Source organism: Bufo gargarizans, chromosome 3, assembly GCF_014858855.1.
Source record: "Bufo gargarizans isolate SCDJY-AF-19 chromosome 3, ASM1485885v1, whole genome shotgun sequence".
NCBI classification, from domain to species: domain Eukaryota; kingdom Metazoa; phylum Chordata; class Amphibia; order Anura; family Bufonidae; genus Bufo; species Bufo gargarizans.
In genome coordinates, this window is record NC_058082.1 from 129,245,074 (window position 1) to 129,266,649 (window position 21,576).

Genomic DNA, 21,576 nt, shown 5'->3' on the forward strand with positions numbered 1-21,576 from the left:
TACAGGAGACATAAGGCGTTCTTATTACTCTTGGGGGCTCTATAGGAGTGACTTATAGATCCGCCTTATTTCTACTAAGAGCACTATGCGGGCCTTATTATTATTGAGGGGTCTATAGAGAGATTTATTACCCCTGGGGGAACAATAGGGGGGCCTTATTTCTACTGGGGGCTCTGTGAGGGCATTATTCATACTGGAGGGCTCTTCTACTAATGGGGGCATTCGTGGGGACTGTTGGGGGCACAGTAGGGTCGTATTACTAATGAGGGCATTCTAGAAGGGAAAGGCTATTGGTGGAACTATGAGGAGCACTATTACTATGGGGCACTATTATTTCTTCAGTATAGTATTTGGGGGTATTGGGGAGCACAGTGAGCAGCAGGATAACACTGTGTGGACTCCAGGTTGGGGGATGATGGCAGAAAAGTGAGAAAGCCAAGATGTCTGTGTGTCACACTCTGCAGAGACAAGGCAGCTGAGAGAAGTTGTACGGAATGGAGAAGATGATGACAGAGAAGATCTACATCGGAGGAGACGTCACCTGGGAGGCCCTGGATGTGAGAGGTATGTGCTTCTGTATAGCAAGTACAGCAAAATGCGGTGTGCAGGGGGAGGATGACACATTTCAAGCAATCTACTACATATTACATGTAGTTATTGTCATAAACAGAAGGTATCCAGTCAATAAATCAACTATTACAACATCATGTGAAGATAAGACCGGCACTCACTGGTAAGTTGCAATTTCTTTTATCTTTATTTGTCCCATAATAATACAATAGTGACGCGTTTCGGCTCTATGTATGAGCCTTTCTCACTGAGCCTTCGTTTGTGTACCTTGAGCCTTATTTATCAATTTGGCACATCTTTAAACCCAACACTTGCCTACAAATGCTACTCAGGTATATTCATTTTAATATGTTGACTCGAGTTATCGATTTATTATTGTTATTACAAAAGGTTGTGTTCGTATATTTGTAATAACACAGCTTATGATTTTCTTTCTCTTCACTTACAATAAAGTACCGTCTGCTGGTTTTATATAAGCACAGAGTGTGCCCAGCCCTTTTTTCACACTACATTGGACCCTACGTGAAAATATTTAACCAGAAGTCAAGAAGAATATACAGTAAGGTCCATAAATATTGGAACATCAACATAATTCTAACATTTTTGGCTCTATACATCACCACAATGTATTTTAAATGAAACAAACAAGGTGCGCTTTAATTGCAGACTGACAGCTTTAATTTTAGGGTATTTACATCCAAATCAGGTGAACGGTGTAGGAATTACAACAGTTTGCATATGTGCCTCCTACTTGTTAAGGGACCAAAAGTAATGGAACATAATAATAATCATAAATCAAACTTTCACTTTTTAATACTTGCTTGCAAATCCTTTGCAGTCAATTACAGCCTGAAGTCTGGAACGCATAGACATCCCCAGATGCTGGGTTTCATCCCTGCTGATGCTCTGCCAGGCCTCTACTGCAACCGTCTTCAGTTCCTGCTTGGTCTGGGGCATTTTCCTTCAGTTTTGTCTTCAGTAAGTGAAATGCATGCTCAATCGGATTCAGGTCAGGTGATTGACTTGGCCATTGCATAACATTCCACTTCTTTCCCTTAAAAAACTCTTTGGTTGCTTTTGCAGTATGCTTTGGGTTATTGTCCATCTGCACTGTGAAGCGCCATCCAATGAGTTCTGAAGCATTTGGCTGAATATGAGCAGATAATATTCCCCGAAACACTTCAGAATTCATCCTGCTGCTTTTTTCAGCAGTCACATCATCAATAAATACAAGAGAACCAGTTCCATTGGCAGCCATACATGCCCACGCCATGACACTACCACCACATGCTTTACTGATGAGGTGGTATGCTTAGGATCATGAGCAGTTCCTTTCCTTCTCCATACTCATCTCTTCCCATCACTCTGGTACAAGTTGATCTTGGTCTCATCTGTCCATGGATGTTGTTCCAGACCTGTGAAGGCTTTTTTAGATGTCGTTTGGCAAACTCTAATCTGGCCTTCCTGTTTTTGAGGCTCACCAATGGTTTACATCTTGTGGTGAACCCTCTGTATTCACTCTGGTGAAATCTTCTCTTGATTGTTGACTTTTACACACATACACCTACCTCCTGGAGAGTGTTCTTGATCTGGCCAACTGTTGTGAAGGGTGTTTTCTTCACCAGGGAAAGAATTCTTCGGTCATCCACCACAGATGTTTCCCGTGGTCTTCCGGGTCTTTTGGTGTTGATAAGCTCACCAGTGCATTCCTTCTTTTTAAGAATGTTCCAAGCAGTTGATTTGGACACGCCTAATGTTTTTGCTATCTCTCTGATGGGTTTGTTGTGTTTTTTCAGCCTAATGATGGCTTGCTTCACTGATAGTAACAGCTCTTTGGATCTCATCTTCCAAATGCAAATAGCACACTTGAAATAAACTCTGGACGTTTTATCTGCTCATTGTAATTGGGATAATCAGGGAATAACACACACCTGGCCATGGAGCAGCTGAGAAGCCAATTGTCCCATTACTTTTGGTCCCTTAAAAAGTGGGAGGCACATATGCAAACTGTTTTAATTCCTACACCGTTCACCTGATTTGGATGTAAATACCCTCAAATTAAAGCTGACAGTCTGCAGTTAAAGCACATCTTGTTTGTTTCATTTCAAATCCATTGTGGTGCTGTATAGAGCCAACAATTTTAGAATTGTGTTGTGTCCCAATATTTATGGACCTGACTGTATGTAATAAACACCTCTGCCAAACCCATAAACTGGGAGAGTACTGGTGTTGATTGCTCCCTCACAGACAAATAACCACTCCCTGCTACACTAACCCACAATGCAGACACAGCCAACGCCTTTATGGTCCATGCTGTCCATGTGCCACATACAGAACGCAGGTGAGCAAGATGACATTGAGGTTTCTCAGTCAGAATTTATGCCTAGCCAATGTGCGTAAGTGTGAAATTGTGTATAGCATCTTATGGAATATTTGACAGTGTATAGCTCTATTTGGGCACTATAAGGAAGTATTTTTCTAGAGAAACCCTTGGAACAATGTATGCATTACTTAGCTGGGAACTGCAAACAGCATTTATAAGGGAAATGTAAGTTACAGCTTGGATGCTTTATAGCACTGTATGCACTATTAATCTAATGTTACAATGTCTATGCATCACTATAATTTGTACTATTGCCATCACTATGGGGGAATGTATCAATATTGTATGACACTTTTCTGGTGTACAAAAGTCACACATTTTGGTGCAAGGGCTATTTTGTGTCAAAAATTGGAACGTTTTCCCTTTATCACGTCCCTTGCTACTTTTACAAAAAAGCGAGAAGGGCATGGATGTGAGGAGGCATGCTGAGGGAGGGACATCTGTGACCCAACTCATTTAACAAATGTGCAGCAGAAAAACGGCGCACATTTAGTGGCGTTGTGTGGGGAGTGCGGCGGGGACATTAGCTCAACTGGGGGCATTACAAAGGGGGTATTTATTGCACTGTCACATTATAAGGAGAATTATTTCTACTGGGGGGGTATTATGGTGGGCTTTATTACTCAACCATGGTATGACCCCCTAGTAGCAGCACCATCCTCTCCCTGCTCTGCTATTCCTCTGCCCCTTCTCCAAATCCTTATTATGAAATCTTTCTCATTAGGATAAAACACAACAGGTCAGAAGACGATGACCACACGAAGAAGCGGTCACCAGAAGAAATTGACCAGCATTTGGTGTCTCTGTCAGCCAGCCAGCGAAAGTGGAGTGCACCTGACCTAGGTGAGCTGCCGCCACCAGGAGGGAAAGGGGGTGCTGGGGCTCTAAGCTTTGGGGTGGGGGGGGGGATCTGCATGGCTAACGGATGCCCCCTACGTCAGTAGCACCCCCATAGCCCCCATATATGGCTAAAAAAATGATTGCTTGGGGGGGGGGACACCATTTTCTACCTCACCGGGTGACACCAGCCCTAGCAATGCCACTGCGCACATTAGACCAGAAATCTTCTCCAGCTCCTTTGCTTATTCACATTATTATCTCTTAATAAGGCCTCATGCACACGGCCGCTGTTTGGGCCTGCATCCGAGCCACCGTTTTTGCGTCTCGGATGCGGACCTATTCACTTCAATGGGGCCGCAAAAGAAGCGGACAGCACTCCGTGTGCTATCCGTATCCGTTGCTCTGTTCCGTGGCCGCGCCAAAAAATAGAGCATGTCCTATTCTTGTTCGTTTTGCGGACAAGAATAGGCAATTCTACAATGGGCCGCCCATTCCGTTCGCAAATTGCGGAAGGCACACGGGCGTCTTCCGTTTTTTGCAGATCCGCGGTTTGCGGACTGCAAAAAACGGAACGGTCGTGCGCATGAGGCCTAATTCTGGTGCATTGTATGCCAGGGGTTAATACCAGTCTCAGTACATTCCTCCCTTTGGCTAGAACTATCACTGTATCTATGAAATGAAGCTGATATTGGTATTGTAAGTATATGGTATTGGAAGCTTGCTCAGGGTATACTAGACTAGTGTTAAGCGAATCGAAGTCCGAAGTGGACTTCGATCCGAATTTCAGGGAAAATTCAATTAGCTGCAAAGCTGAATTTCCTTGTGCTTCATGGTAACAAATTGATTTTCCCTGAATGGCGGTAAAAAAAAAAACATACTTACTTCATCCGTTTGAGCAAGAAGAGCCGGCCACCGCCATCTTGATTGAATGACATCCCCACCCTGGCCGCCATCACGGGCCATGCAAGATTTCGTTCTGGATCTTCAATCAAAATGGCAGCGGCTGGCTCTTCTTGTTCAAATGTATGAGGTAAGTATGATTTTATTTTTTTATTTTATTTTACACTTTAATGTTAATGTCAGATGCCGTGATCAGCTATGAACGCGGCATCTGAGGGGTACAATGACAGGGAGTGGCACAAACATAGAGCCAGTTGCGTATCTCACAGGTTCAGTTTCGTAGCAAATCCTTTCATCTGCATCTGCTTTCCTTGATGTGATGATAATGTTCCATACTATATTTTCACTACAGAAAATCTCACTGTCCATGATCCCTGCGTGATGTAGACTTTAGGTATCACCTTCTCAAATGTAACCCAATAGACAGTAAAATGTAGCAAGTAAATACCAAATGAATGGAGTAAACATGACATGAGTAATCTGAGCTCATTTGGATTCGGTTGGTTGTAAATTATCCCCTAGAAGTGTACCAATTGTCCTTTATCCGCAGTAAACAGACAGTGATGATTTATGAATGTGAGAGGAAATGATCCGTTAAATAAAGAAGCCAACATGTAGAATTGATTTTATTAATGGGTTACCCTACCGCTGCAGTGCGCTACTAGAGCTCTCTAGATGTGACTTTCCCTACAGTTCAGTACAGTTTTCAGTAAATTTAGTTTTGCCAAGTGTTAATATTAGGACATTGGGGCCATAAGGCCACCTGCACCCGATGCAGTGAACGCACATAAGATCTGCGCAAATTACCATGCAGATTTTTGTCAGTTTCTGCGCCAAAATCTGCAGTTTCTAATTGCAGATTTTGTTGTGGATCAGATGTGCTCTCCACCTTCCTTTGAAAAGGGTGAAATCCGCATCTAAAACCACAAACATAAGTAACATCCTGCGGATTTTGAAATCCGCACGACAGGTCAATTTCTGCACAGAAAAAGTATGCAGGAGATTTGTCTATTCTCATCCGCGTTGATGGTTTTGTATTACTCTGCAGTGTGTCCGTGCAGGAATCCGCGTGGAAAAACCGCATGTATTCTGCAACATGTGCAGATGACCTAAGGCTTCCACACTTTCATTCGGCTTGTTGGAAGCACCATGAATTTCATGCACTTCATGAGTTTTTTTTGTTCGTGCATTTTTGTATAAAGAGGTCTACAGTGTTTTTACAGAAACTTCCAAAAATGCACGACAAAACCACACCACATACAAAAACACACTGGAGGAACTTTACGAAAACTGATGTAAAGGAAAACTGGCTTAGGCTACTTTCACACTTGTGGCAGAGTGATCTGGCAAGCAGTTCCGTCGCCGGAACTGCCTGCTGCATCCGGCAAAACATATGCCAACTGATGGCTTTTGTAAGACTGATCAGGATCTGAAAAATGCCTGATCAGTCAGAAAAATGAATTGAAATGCTGGATTCGTCATCCGGAAAAATGGATCCGGACGGACGGATCCTATGGAAAAAATGCCGGATCCGGCATTCAGGCAAGCCTTTTTGGCCGGAGATAAAACCGTAGCATGCTGTAGTTTTATCTTTTTCCTGATCAGTCAAAACGACTGAACTGAAGACATCCTGATGCATCCTGAACGGATTACTCTCCATTCAGAATGCATGGGGATAATCCTGATCAGTTCTTTTCCGGTATAGAGCCCCTAGGATGGAACTCAGTGTCGGAAAAGAAAAACGCAAGTGTGAAAGTACCCTTAGCTGCCCATAGCAAACAATCACATTCCACCTTTTATTTTTCAGAGCTCCTTTGGAAAATGAAAGGATCAATCCTATTGGTTTCTATGGGCAACTAAGTTTTCTTTTACACGAGTTTGGATAAATCTACCTAACTGTGTGTAGTGTGTTTCATAATTCCCAAACAGCAAAAATCTGGCCTTAAAAAGTGGCAAAAATATAGTAGAATTGCCACAAATCCCATTGCATTTTTCATAAGAAAATATACAGTGGGCAGATTTACTATTGTGCACATTCCACACATGACATATATAAAGGGTTTTAGACTATTTTTCCTCCCACGCTAAGTGAAGGGTGTGACTTAGATGAAAGTAGGCAAGGCTTAATGTGGCTTAAAAGGGTTTCCGAGGGGATAGGTCATCAGTATCTGATCGGTGGGGGGCGAACACCTGGGACCCCCACTAATCAGCTGTTTGAGAAGGCACTAGCCCTCCTGTGAGCACTGAGGCCTTCTCACAACCAATCACTGTGCCGTTCATTGTATAGCGGCTGTACTTGGTACTGCCGTTCCGCCCCATTCAAATGGGCACAGGAATGTGAACGAGGCCTGACTGTGTGAAACTGGCCTAATAGTATAAATGTAGACTAGACAGTCTAAAGGTGCGCCATATTTATCATCCAGCATTAACCACTGTGATAATTCTGGAATATTGCTAGACTGTCTAAATCAGTGTTAGTAAATCTGCCTCTGTATGTGAATACACCCTCAGTAAGGTTTTATACTGTGGAAAAACAACACTGTAGTTTTTGATGCAGTTTTTTGTAGCCAAAGCCAAACATGGATGCAGAAGGAAGGAGAAGAATAAGGCTAGGTACACATTGCCATTTAAATCCCCATATTCTGATCCAGGATAGAAACAGAACACCGGAATAATTACCCGATCTCTCCGGCAATTTTGGTATTCTGTTCCTATACTGAATCAGAATATGGGAATTTAAAAGGCAATGTGAACCTAGCCTAGCCTATCCTTCATAGAGTATTTCTCATTCCTTTCGCATCCACGTTTGGCTTTGGCTGAAAAGAACTGCAAGAAAAACTGTGACTTTTTTCTTAAAATCACTGCGTATAAAACCCAAATGTGTTATTTGCACCTTAGGTCCTTGCCAGAGAACACGTGTATTTTAATATCCAAGGCATATATAGCTGAATGAGGTCAATGGCAAATGCTCCATGACATTATCAGATGTGTCAATGTAGTTCTATGCACAAAAGACAAAATGCACATTAGTTTGGCTGGTTTATAAAAACCCATCCCGGCTGGTTGAGAAATCCTGTAGTACATTTATAGCATGCTGCTGAGCGAGGGAGCGCTGGGGGAGGTAGCTGGCCAATATACAAGAGCTGATTGAGTCCGACATAAAGGGGCTTTTGTCTGCGAGCAGTCACCACTGACCCCGGCTCAGCCTACTAGACCATAAGCAACACAGCAAGAGGAAGCCAACCCTGCACAGATCCTTCAAGGCACGTCAAAAGCTCTCACACTTTATAGGAAACAACACAAGCACTTAGTGAAAAAAAATCTTTTTAAATACTGGATATTTTTTATACCGAGAAATAATCTTCAGCTTTTTACTTGTGGCTAATTATTCCTCTAAAGCCAATTATTGTGACAAGTCACACTTGTTTCTCCGCTAAAGCTATAATGCTCCATTTTCATAATTTATGTATTTATGTTGCCACCAATTAAGCCTGCCATCTGTAGTCAGGTTAAATGTTATTATTTTATTTATTTCTACATCTCCAAGAATCCTGAAATTAATAAGAAGTCTAATAGAAAATCTTGCCAGAGTGAGTAGCAGCACGGCTCACATATCCACTTCTGTGCCGCTATGCACATGCATCAGGAGATTAATGCTTGATTAAAATGGCATAATACATATCTGCAGGTCAAGTGCCTATTCATTGCCTGCAGAATGTGGCTGGAGCCATGGGGGATCATATTCCCATTTATTGTGGCCCTGCTGTATGTAGCATTCTACATGATCTCTCATCAGTTCAGAGAGAGAGTACTTGTCCCAGTCACTTCTCCTACATAGGCACCTTGTAAACATGTGGCTGCCACGTCTGCTGCTGAGGGGCATAATGCAGAGTTTTACAAAGTGGGATAAATGTTCCACCGCCATTCGGTGCTGTGACATGCAGACATCCCATGACTTACATGTTTATCATTTACTTTCCAGAAATAGAATGCACCGATTGCTCCGAAGAGAAGCAGAAGAGCCCCCGAGATGAGCACCACCGCCCCGATCCGGAGAAGGCGACCACTGTTGGATGGCTTCACTGTGATTGCTGTATAAGCCTAGAAGTGGAGGAAACACCAGTAAATAACCGTTCAGTACAGCAATAAGGATAGCTCAAAACCAAAAACTGACCTAAAGGGAAATTTAGACTATTAGGACCAACATGTTCCCTTACAGCAGATATGACAGATATGTCTAGCTCAATCAAACTCTATTATCTATCTATCTATCTATCTATCTATCTATCTATCTATCTATCCATCGATTATCTCTCTCTCTCATATCTATCGTATCTATCTATCTATCTATCTATCATCTATCTATCTCATTATCTCTCTCTCTCTCTCAGATCTATCTATCTATCTATCTATCTCATATCTGTCTATCCACCCATCTATTATCTATCTCTCGCAGATCTATCTATCTATCTATCTATCTATCTATCTCATTATCTATCTATCTATCTATCTATCTATCTATCTATCTATCTCATATCTGTCTATCCACCCATCTATTATCTATCTCTCTCAGATCTATCTATCTATCTCATTATCTATCTATCTATCTATCTATCTATCTATCTCATTATCTATCTATCTATCTATCTATCTATCTATCTATCTATCTCATATCTGTCTATCCATCCATCTATCTATCTATCTATCTATCTATCTATCTATCTATCAATCATCTATCTATCTCATATCTATATATCCATCTATCAATCAAAGAAAAACTAGAGCAGCACTGCTGAAATAAAGTACAGATTATGTGCCAATGGCTGCAGAAGTGATCAAACCTCCAGACAAACAGAAGACGAAATTCCATGGCACTCCCCCAAAAAAAGGTCTAGTACACAACTACTGAACTTTTTTGGGGGGAATTTCTCGATCTATCTATCTATCTATCTATCTATCTATCTATCTATCTATCTAGTATTATATATTTTCATGATATCAGCTGAGAATCTCCAACAGCTTTCTTGAGCTACTATGTATTTGAATTAAAGAGAATTTTCCAGTTTTCTAATCTCTGTATGTAGAAAAGTTCTGAAATGTTCATACAGTGAAATCTTTCCTAAAGACCACTCATTTGAGAAGACCACCCTCTAATCCAGATGATATTTCCTGTGACAGATTTTCTGCTCCACCATATATGGTGCATCTTCTCTGAGAATACCATCAGCCTAGAAGATCACTTTTCTGAGAGGTTTCACTGTACTTTGCATTTAAATTCATTCCCCATTTCCAAGCTCTCTAATGTCAGTAAACATTTGCTGGATCGCAGCCTGGACATACATCTCCTCTACAGATCTAATACTAGAAGGGAGGTAATACAATTGTATTCGGTCTATATAATACCTCACGCGAGCTGAATAATCTGCAGCACAAATCTCTCCCCTGTTCAGACAGTTTACCTCAACATGTCAGCATTAGGATAGGATGGCAGATTTCTTGAAGACATTTGATATTGTCCAATTCATCTGAAAGGTGTTTGAAGACGTTTGAATAAAGAACCCCCATAGATGTATGGAATAGGATTTTTTCAGTCGTAGAAATTGCTACAAAAAATCTGCTGCATGCAAACATACCCTAATGCCCCATTCACATGGCAGTGATTTGGTCAATATTCTGCATTAGTATTTATAAACCAAAGTCAGAAGTGGAACCTACAGAGAGAAGGGATGAGATGTTCACCTCTTCTGTGTCCTGGACCCACTCCTGGTTTTGACGTAGAAATACTAATGGCAGTATGGCAGTGTTGTGGGCACTGCAAGTGGCCTTAGTGAAACGTCTGGGGTTTATAGCAAGAGAGTTTTCTAGACTGGTTACAATTGTATAAGCTTCACTCAACTCTAGGTATAAGCAAGAATGATCTCATTGAAAGATGGAAAGCTTCATGGTCAACCAATGTAAATAGTATTGCAAGAATTAGGAGACTTCTGTTACAAGAAATCTCCATAAGTGCACAACACTTGGAGAATCAAGAAGGGTCAGTGCTCATGGGCCTCAATGATGACATCTCATGACACGTAGAAGATGATTTGGGAGTGGAGTTCCTCTATACATAATGCCATTAGATGTCAGTAAATTGCAGAAAGGTGATCCATCTCTAGATCACTGAATTAGGGGTAACATTATGAAACATTTATTGTGCCCTTTTCCAGATCCTCATCACTATTGCTAGTCATTTTATAGTACTTGGCCGTGGAAACGTTGTGGTCACAGTATGCAGTACCACAATGGGTTCCCATAGCAGTGGTTCCAAGAAAATATACTAGATTTACTTCTTAAAGGGTGGTTCTACAATATAGTTGTTATTAATAATCTTTAGTATAGATAATGACATTGAAAATTGGAAAAAAGTCATTTTCTGCTGACACATTTCCTTTAAGTGTACTCGTGTGTCTGTTTAAGCCAGAAGTGGATCCAGCAGAAAGCAGAAGTATAAATCCTCTCTTTATATTTCTCATGCCTTTTGAATTCACTTCTGGCTTTGGCTAAAAAATCTGAATGGAAAGCTCAAAAACTGCAGCGATTAAAAAAAAAAAAAAACACCCTAGAAAACTAGGGTAGTGGTGTGACTCCTTTCCTGTCCTGTGTATAGATTGCTATTATAATATGCCAGTGCTGTATCAGTCAAGCGTCTTCAAAACGTTCTGGATTTCCAATTACATGGACATAATAGTCCTGCAATGACTACTGACCACTGAAAGTTTGTCACATTGTGATACAGCTCCAACCATGAATATCAACTCTGGACACATTTCTAGTTATAATGATAACAATAATAAAACTAAAGTGTCTATTAATAGGGGAGAGATACTAATATTAATGTCTGCACATGCTGGGGGTTCAGGAAGGGATCTAATTAACCTTTCTCTGGTGGTAAACAGAAATCAAACCTCAATCTTGCAGAAAACACCTAGCAAAATCCTACCTTCCCCATGCAAACATTTTCACAACTGCTCTTTATGCCAGGCATATGGGGATGTGAATTTACGGAGAAATTAATTGCTCTAACCTTTCCAAGTTTACGTCTTTCTCTCTCACAATCCAACTCCCAAATAACCGAGCCAGTATTTCATTTTCTTCACAGTCATTTCTCTGCAGATGCTTACATATTTTACCTGCATTTGAGACCTCTGTGGGTTAGTGCTGAAGCCTGATGTAGGGAAGGCTGTTCTTTTTGTTAAGAGGCTGACAGTGCATGCTGAGACCTATAGTCCCACAGCAACTGGACAGATATAGGGTATCTAAAACTGCTAGAAACCTGACAAAGGTGACAATACAGCCTTTGGGTAAAAGACAATTAAAATATGAACATGACAATATTAAATCACTGCATGGCTCTGAATGGTAAAATCAAAAACACCCTGACAACTAAAGCAGGACTGACATTTAACTTTCAGGAAGAAATATCAGCGATATGCCTGTAAGGCAGATCCTGCAACACCTGATGTCCTTTAAATAAACTACTGTCCATCTTCTAGATTGGATGTACATTTGATTTTCTCAGTGGAGTTAAAGTAAACTAATAGCCCTCTTCCCCTGTGCCAAAAGTTTGGATTGGTGCTGCATAGGGTACTACTCACTGGAGGAAGGCACTGCTCCACATCCTCAGGTCCTGCTAGGGCTATAGGAACTTTCTCCGAAGTGTCTGCCATTGTGTACAGCTGATCCCAATCTGAGTCCCCAACTCAACTATACGACTTGTGCAGGACAGGAGAAAATCATGTGACCATTGCATGTCAGTCAAAAGTGTAAGGAGCACCTGCCCACCTACCACTAGCCAACAGCATCTCCTCCCCCCTTGTGCAGCACCCTGTGCATAACCTCCCCAGCACCACCCTCCCTTTGTGGTCTTCCCTCACTTCTAGAATGCAGAGGAGACTCATACAGGACACATTCTTCATTTTAGTCCCCTAGAAAGTTTCCTCCCACATTTTTCTGAGGGTCAGATGTTGTCAAGTACACACAGAGCAAGGTTTTGCTGTAGTCTAGACAGCAGAACCATTCATTCACTGGTTCCTTCCTTTTAGCAAACATAGCTTACAGTGAAAGACCACTGTTAGGGAGGAGGTCTTAGGGGGGAATAGATAGCATTTTCTTATACAAGCTAGAAGCACTAGAAAGCCTACAGGTACCACATGAGTCTATGTGGCTCATAAAAAATCCTGCAATTTAAAAATAAATCATGGCACATTCAGTCAGATGCTGTATTATGGCACCATGCACATGGTCTACTAATGCCTATGTAGAGTGGAGACATGAGGCATGTTTCCAATGCAAGCTTTATACACATGTAAGATGTGGGAAGATCCCAGGGACAGACTGGGAGTTTAAAGTGGACCTGGAAAAAACTAAAAGTGGCCTCATATTGTAGGCAGGTCCAAACTGACAGAAGGCAGGGCCAACAAAACTAGGTTGGGGCAAAACCAATACACGTAAGTGGGCCAACACATATAGGTAGGGTCAGCAATACCACAGTGCCACACAAAATACCTCCCCAGCAGAACCAAATACCATTGTACAACACAATATACCACCCCAGCAGATCCAAATACCACAGTGCAGCAGAAAATACTGCCACAGCAACACAAAATACCTCCCCAGAAGCTGCTCTCTGTGGTGGCCAGCACCAGCTTCTACATTCTGTCCACCTCCTCCAGTTACCTCTAATTATGATACAGGAGGAGGAGACTGAGGAGAGGAGATGCAGGCCACAGCACTGAGCCAGCACTGACTTCATCATACTACCTGGCAGGAGTGTACTGGGAACTTAAAGTGGCCCTGGATTTTTTTTTCAAGTTGCCCCATGTTGTAGGAGGTCCCAAATTGACAGAATGCAAGACTAAGACAGGTAGGCTGGGCCAGCAGTACCATATTTTGCAGTACAAAATATCTCCCCAGCAGAGCCAAATAGCTTAGTGCAACACAATAAACTATCTCAGCAGCATAAAAAACAACAGTGCAGCTTAAAATAATTCCCCAGTAGCACAAAATACCTCCACAGAGGCTGCCCCTCTGTGGTGGCCATCTCCATCTGTCAAGTTCTGTCCTCCTACTCCAGTTAGGATGGCTATCCAGTTGAATTCAGGATTTAGGAGGGCCCCTATGGTCGCCAGCCAGGTACATAACACCCCCAGCATTAATTAGACAGATTAGCGACAGATCAATTACATTGCTGGTGGCTTTGAGGATAGCTTAGGTGGCCCCCTGGGCTTCGGCCCATCACGAAATTTCCCTGTTGATTCTATGACCAATCTGCTCCTGCTACCTGGTTTACCAAACATGGAATGCAGCACCACATGGCTATTATATCCAGTAATATCACCTTGGATGTAAATGTTGTTTTTCCTCATCTTCTCCATTAGGGCCAGACCGCCATGCGGACTTCTTTCAGCCACATCTCCCCTGCTGGGAGCCAGGGTTGCCAACCAGAATTTTTATTTTTTTCAGGATAACTAATCCCCAAATCACAGACAGCCAACATTTTTTACAGACAAATTGGAAAACCATACTGAACGATGACATTTATAAGTAATACATATCTATACCTCAATATACTCATAAGACCTTATTACCTCCATTTGCTCTGAACTGTTAGTAGTAGTTATAGTAACCACCAAAATAATCTAGTCAAGGACCTCCAGCCTGCAAAACAATATATTTTTTTCACAGACACAGGAAAAAAGTCACCCATTTTTCAGAACTGTCCAGAAATTCCTGCACGGTTGTCAACTCTTCTGGGAGCATCAGATCGTTATGTAACTGGCCGACATCCATGAGAAGGGCTCAGGTGACTCCATGGGAAATTTCCTGGTAGGTTTCATGGCCTGTCTGCTCCTGGAAGAGCCCCCTTTTGAAATGTTCGAATTGTGTTGAGAAGTGGGAAATGTATGTAGTTAGATATATTGTGCTTTCTTCATGTGATACCGTTTTTTTTTTATTCGTGGCAGATTTTTGTCCATTTACTTCTATTTTGGACCTTTTTAATTTTGTACAAGAGACTGGCCCTTCTATAGCTACTTGGGTGTGGGTCTTCTATAAATTGGCAGAAATCAATAGATTGACAATTCAGTAGCTTCTGTTAAAGTGAACCTGTTGCCATGAAAATACAGTATAGTCTGCAGGAAGCAGGTTATAGAGTAAGTGTAGCTGAGCAGATTAATATATAGTTTTGTAAGACAATATTCTGTGTAATCTGTATTTTATTAATTTAAAGCTCTGCTCTTTCTATGCTTAGAAGTCCAGTGGTTGGTCCTACTTAATGATTGACAGTTATGTACGGTCATAGAAGAAAAGCTGTCATACACTGATAGGACCGCCCACTGGGCTCCTAGGCTCTGTATTTAAACAATTAAATTACGAGTTATACTGATTTTCTTTCTCACAAAACTCCAGTATTTTTCGCTTTATAAGACGCATTATTATAAGATTCACCTAGGTTTTAGCCAAGGAAAATTATATTTTTCATCAGACCTCAGATCAGACCCCAAATCTTCATCAGACCTCAGATCAGACCCCCAGTCTTCATCAGACCTCAGATCAGACCCCATATCCGATTTCAGATCATACCCTCATATCAGACCTCAGATCAGATCCCCATATCAGGCCTCATATCAGACTAGCATATAAGACCTCAGATCAGGCCCCCATATCAGACCTCAGATCAGGCCCTCATATCAGACCTCAGATCATACTCCCATATCAGACGTCACATCAAAACCCTCATATGTGACCTCAGATCAAACCCCCATATCAGACCTCAGATCAGATCCCCATATCAGACCTCAGATCAGATCCCCTTATCAGACCTCAGATCAGATCCCCATATCAGAACTCAGATGAGATCCCCATATCAGACCTCAGATCAGACACCATATCAGACCTCAGACAAGACCCCCATAAATATAAAAAAAACTAAGAAAATAAACTTACCTCTCCGGACGTCGTTGCAACTCCGCACATCCAGCTGCTCTTCCTGCTCTCCCCACTACTTGTTCTTCTCTGGGCCCGCTCTGCAATGTGACCTGACTACAAAATCCACCAAGACATAGCGTGTGCACTACATCTTGATGCTATACTCAGTCAGGACCTGTAGTGCAGAAGCTTGGAGAAGAACAGGGAGCAGTGAGCATAGCCAGTGCTAGTAGCGCTACATTCACTGCTCCCCGTGCCTTCTGCATACGAGTGAGCACTTCCATGAACTCTCACTAGTATTCACATTATAAGATGCACTGCCATTTTCCCCCCACTTTTAGGGGGAACAAATATGTGTCTTATAAAGCAAAAAATACGGTATATATTGATCTATTCAGCTCCTCCTCCTCTATAACATTCAACATTCAACTTTGACAGAGTTGATTTAATAGCTTCTTTCTCTCCAGATCACAATATATAGAGTTTGTTATTTACAGACAGACTCTCAATGGTGGTCCTCTCTAAATATGAGTATACTAGTATATTATGGCAGCCCATAAGAAACTATTTGAAGGTTGTTTGGACGGCACTCCGTAACTAAGTTCCGGTGCTCAGCGGTAACATCAATCAATATATAATATATAGGACTGCGGCACTCGAATTAAGTAAATAATTGTTTTTATTTATCCATCCAGAAAAATAGGCTAAGGCATAAGACACTATAGCCTTATCTCCAGCCTGTAAATCTAGGCAGGATTTCATACCGTTTATATGCAGTGAGTATAAGCTTTTGAAGGGCAGGTTTACTTTGGAGTTACTTTTCAGAATGTATTACAGAATTGGTTGAATAGTTTTCATACTTCCCATCTGAGGTCTAAATAAAACTACAGAATACAGCATGCTGGCAAAATATAAATTCCCCCGACAGCTCTGCATGCTATTGCTGGGGCGCTCCAGTAGCTGAAGCGACAAAGTAGTTCTCTTATATATTCTGAATTGTGAATTACAAGTAAACTTGCACTTCTAGCAAACCAAGAATGCTTGATCTCTGGGTATAGTCTTTCCATGCAAACTGTGCTATAGTTTTGACTAGAGATTATAGTCCGTGCAAAAAAATGTAAGTATTGCACACATTGTAAAGTATAGTATAGCAGTATAGTATAGCTACATCACATCTTGCCCCCTGGAGGCCTTTAGAATATGTTCATCTAGAACCGCTGACTTGGAGGTGGACCAGCTAAGTATACTCTTTACTGGGATTGAAGTCTGTTTATCTTTACATAACTGTGTGCGGACTCCTGTTATAGTCAGTGATTTGTCTTTTGGTTGTGGCCTCCAGATTTAAGATCCGTTTTCATGATATCCATCTGACATCTGTTGAACACTTTATGTGTTCGATTGACACTGTTTTTGTCCCCTGATGAACCCCTTCAATGAGAGGAAGGGGGGAAACGCGTCGGGACACGTGACTATATAAGCGATATCTTTTTCTTATACACCATAACCCGGATATCCATATGGGATAGTGTATAAAGGGCATTATAAGGATAGACAGCATAGGTACGTGGACGGAGTGTGCCTACCATCAAGACACATCTCTGGGCTGAGGAGGAGTTACAAAGGGATATTGTAGGGATTGAGATTGTCATGGCACGGGTTGCCCTGATGCGTTCCCCCCCTTTTTTCCTCTCATACTAATCTACCTGTCTGATTTTGCTCGTTTGTGTGTTTATTGTACTGTATGTGTTTTGTGTTTTGTGGTACTAGTTGTTCCCCTTTCAGGGAATTTTAATTGACCTAAATAAATGTTAAATTTTAGGTAGTCGTATTTTTTAGTGATATTGATATAATAATTCTACGACTACCCTCTTTATCTACAATTAGAGCTTTACTATAGTATCACAGACCAGTTGTGACAGGGATCCTTCTGCGTTTTACTAATGCAATGTAAAAATAGACTACAGTAAATACTACACTAAATTCATAACTGAAAAAATGACTAGCTGAAACAAAGTTTGCATTACTTACCTTACTACAACTTCAACTTACTATCATTGTGGGGGTTAAGTGCATCCTACAAATGTAAAATAGGCACGTAATTCAGAAGAAATAAAACCATTAAGTGGACTTCCGACTAGTTGTTTCCACCGGCCATTGCATTGGGAATGTATGGTGTGCTTATTCTGCAAGACAGGCCCAGCCCTACCATGCTAGGCCTGAGATATTCTTTGAACTTTCTGCAGGATGTCACAAGTCACAGTAGTCTTGGCACAGTGGTCTCTGAGATATGGCTCTCCAGTTGTTGCAAAATGAACGAACTCCTAGCACGTCTGGAGTGGGCCACATCAGGTTAGTCCAAAACATCTGGGGCTTGAGAAACTGGATTGCCACCTTAAGAACTGCAATACAGTTGAATAATGCAACAGGGTACAAGAACCAATGCTTCCCGGCCCCACTGTTTGCTCGCAGAGGCCACAGGCCACTAGGCTGGAGGACTATGAGGCAGCACAGGTAGTTGCAAAGTGATGATATCATTGTGAACACCTATATCTACTAAGGGCACTACAGGGAGACAGTAGAATGTTAAAACTACAGGGTGGGGGGGGGGGGGCGCTACAGGGAGACATAAATACTGGGGGCATTACAGGGTAACAATAACTACTGTGGCACTACATGGAGATATTATAAGTACTGGGGCAATAGAGAGACACATTATAACTACTGGGGGCATGTCAGGGGGCATTATAGTTACTAGGTTCACTACAGGGGCAGATTAAACATTATAACTACTGGGAACATTACAGGGGAAGGCTGTAACTACTGGGACACTTAATGGGGCCTTATTACTGCCGGGGGCTCTTTGGCGAGCTTTATCACTACTGAGGGCACTAGGAGACACTATTAATACTGAGCATTCTGTGGGGGCATTATTATTATTGGGCACGATATAGAAGGCACTACTAATAATGGGGGCATACTCAGAGAGAGAATTGTAATTGGTGGGAATTTTGGAAGCCCTGTCAGCAACTATCTGTATGGTACTGTCATTCCTTCAGCATAGTGTTTGGGGGCATTGAGAAGCACAGCCAGGAGGAGGGAGTGATGGAAAAGTGAGGAATCTAGGATGTCTGTGTGGGAAACTCCGCACAGACAAGATGTCATCATGATGACCTGCTCCCAACGGGGAAGAGGAGGAAAGAGAACATTAGAGAAGGCATCACTGGTATGTACAGTATACTTCTTTATGTTTACTAATGCTGAATGTAATGTCTATCCAAATATGCCATTAGCACTAAGGCGGGAAGGTGTGGGAGGTTGAAACAAACATATTTCACATTCACCACACAGTAAATGGGCCTGTCTGTTGATTTTCAATCCCAGTTCTCCCCTGGGAATAACCCATGTATTCCCCATGGGAACAATGGATCAAGCGTGCTCAAATTCAACATGCACAATCCTAAATTTAGGAAACCCTGATGCCACAATTCACAAGTTGGAACAACTTACCTCTAATGACACCCTTAAAACAAGGCTCAGTTGGACTAAATGAACACATTGAGGGATATTTCACCTAAAGTATACCTGTGGGCAGTGGCGTAGCGTGGGTTGCCAGCACCCGGGGCGAGCCATGTATTGTGCGCCCCCCCTCCCAACCTGTGGACACCCCCATTTTACAGATAATGTAGCAGTCCTATATAACACCACAGATAACACATGATAACTCTCTGAGTACAGATAATGATAGTGGGCATGAAGGGTATACGGAATGCCCACCATGGTGGCATTGAGCATATTGGGGGTAGTGGTTAGTTTAATCCCCATTTTCTCTCCTTTTTCCTGCCCCTTTTGTAACGGTCAGCAGAGGAAGAGACCGTAGAGCAGGACTCAAGTACAGTGCAGCAGACAAGGAGGCTGAAGCAGAAACCGGCTTTATTAAAAGAGAACTCTAACTGCCGGAAAAGCAGATTTACAATATGAACAGCTTGTGAATTCACAATAAAGATAATGGAAATTTGCATAAAGAACACAAATGAATCACAAACACAAGTACAGAAAATGGCAGGCTACTCTCTTCTAGGTAGTCCTATCTGTCCCCGCTACCCGGGGTGCACCTCTACGGTGCACTAAACTAAATCCTATTCCACTATGTCCTAGCTCAGATTAGCATCAGTGCACTCACAGTTCGGTGTCCGGCACATGCAGGCAGATACAGTCTGGGTCCCGATCTGGTTGCTTGCTTGCTTGCTTCAGCATGGCTCAGCTCTGGCCTCTCTTTGTAGTCTCTGTAACTCTGTTTAGAGATAATCAGCAGCTCAGGACGTATAATCAGGCAGGGCCTGGAATTCACTCACAAGCCCCTCTGGTAAGTGCCTCACACTGCAGCAGTCTCTCTTCTGCACCAGGAAACATCAGCTCAGTCAGAGAGCAAACACACTCTAATGTCCCAGATACTGTGTCACAGCAGGCAGGGAGAAATCACTCTAATCTTCCCTGTGGATCTCCCTCTCAGTGGACAGCGTCCTTCTTCCTGTGTACTCAGACACCTTCAGCCCAGGCTCTCTGCTCAGCCCGGGAAAAACCCTTAACTCCTTATCCTCTGGAAACAACCCCTCTCACTGTCCTACTCAGCCACAGTGGCCTCTGGTGGCTGGAGGGAAACATGACAGTCTGATATATATATATATATATATGTGTTGGAAATGTTGCTGGATGATCAGGGCTGCCTCTTACACTTTTTCTGTGTGTTAATATGTGTTCTTTTTCAGCATTTTGAGGTGAATTTATCTAAAGATTCTGATTGGTACCTGGTTGCTTACCTGTTGCTGAGGTACCTGTTTTCTGCCAGCTGCTGATTGGTTGATAAGGTTTTAGGGCGGGAAATTCAAGTATTTAAAGAAGAGCGCAGCAGGTCCGGAGCTTGTCTGCCGCGGAGCCTGTAAGAAGAGGACGTCGTCCCGCCCACCCTCCCCATTTAAAGTCGTGGTCCTGTATTAGAGGGGGGTTAGTCACCCAGCTTTGCTGGGGGGACAATTCTGGAATTAATGAATATTTAATGAGTATTTATTGATTGGTTATTTAATTATTGATGGTTATTATTATTATCAGCAGTATTATATTTATGTAACCCTTAATAAAGGACCGCGGCCAATTTTATATCACAGTTTTGGTTTGGTGTTATTTATTTTAATTATCTTTGAGGTTGAATTTATGCTAGTTTAGTAATTGTTCATATGGCACCATGCAGTAGATATCACCTGCAGTCCTATGTAACACCACAGATAACACATGATAACTCTCTGAGTACAGATCATGTAGTAGATATCACCTGAAGTCCTATGTAACACCACAGATAACACATGATAACTCTCTGAGTACAGATAATGTAGTAGATATCACCTGCAGTCCTATGTAACACCACAGATAACACATGATAACTCTCTAAGTACAGATGATGAAGTAGATGTCACCTGCAGTCCTATATAACACCACAGATAACACATGATAACTCTCTGAGTACAGATCATGTAGTAGATATCACCTGAAGTCCTATGTAACACCACAGATAACACATGATAACTCTCTAAGTACAGATGATGAAGTAGATGTCACCTGCAGTCCTATATAACACCACAGATAACATGGTGGTCACTCTCTAAGTACAGATGATGTAGTAGATGGGTATAAGGCCCCAGAATTCAGAACACAGACCTGAAGTCTGGGGCCAGGATGCGGCAGGGTTGGCCAAATTCTCAATCCACCCCCCCAACCTTACCGTGAAACAAATATGGGTTTGGACATTACATATATCACTACAAAATATACATTATAATACAGCAGCACATCCATCCAGTGACATCTTCTGTGATGCAGACTTTCCTCAACGTCTTCATTCGGAGATAAGACCGCCATGACAC

At 42.1% G+C, this 21,576-nt stretch overlaps 1 protein-coding gene across 1 annotated transcript in view; it reads right to left on the reverse strand.

The window, feature by feature from the left end:
• The window catches only part of CNMD (chondromodulin), an 84,389-nt gene extending 71,920 nt beyond the window's left edge, over positions 1-12,469 (reverse strand). Inside the window, exons 1-2 of the mRNA XM_044287639.1 lie at positions 12,331-12,469; positions 8,654-8,794 (exon numbers count right to left, since the gene is read on the reverse strand). Of these exons, the coding sequence (XP_044143574.1) occupies positions 8,654-8,794; positions 12,331-12,402 (213 nt within the window). The 5' untranslated portion in view covers positions 12,403-12,469. The remainder of the gene's footprint in view (positions 1-8,653; positions 8,795-12,330) is intronic.
• Between the last annotated feature and the right edge of the window lie 9,107 nt (positions 12,470-21,576).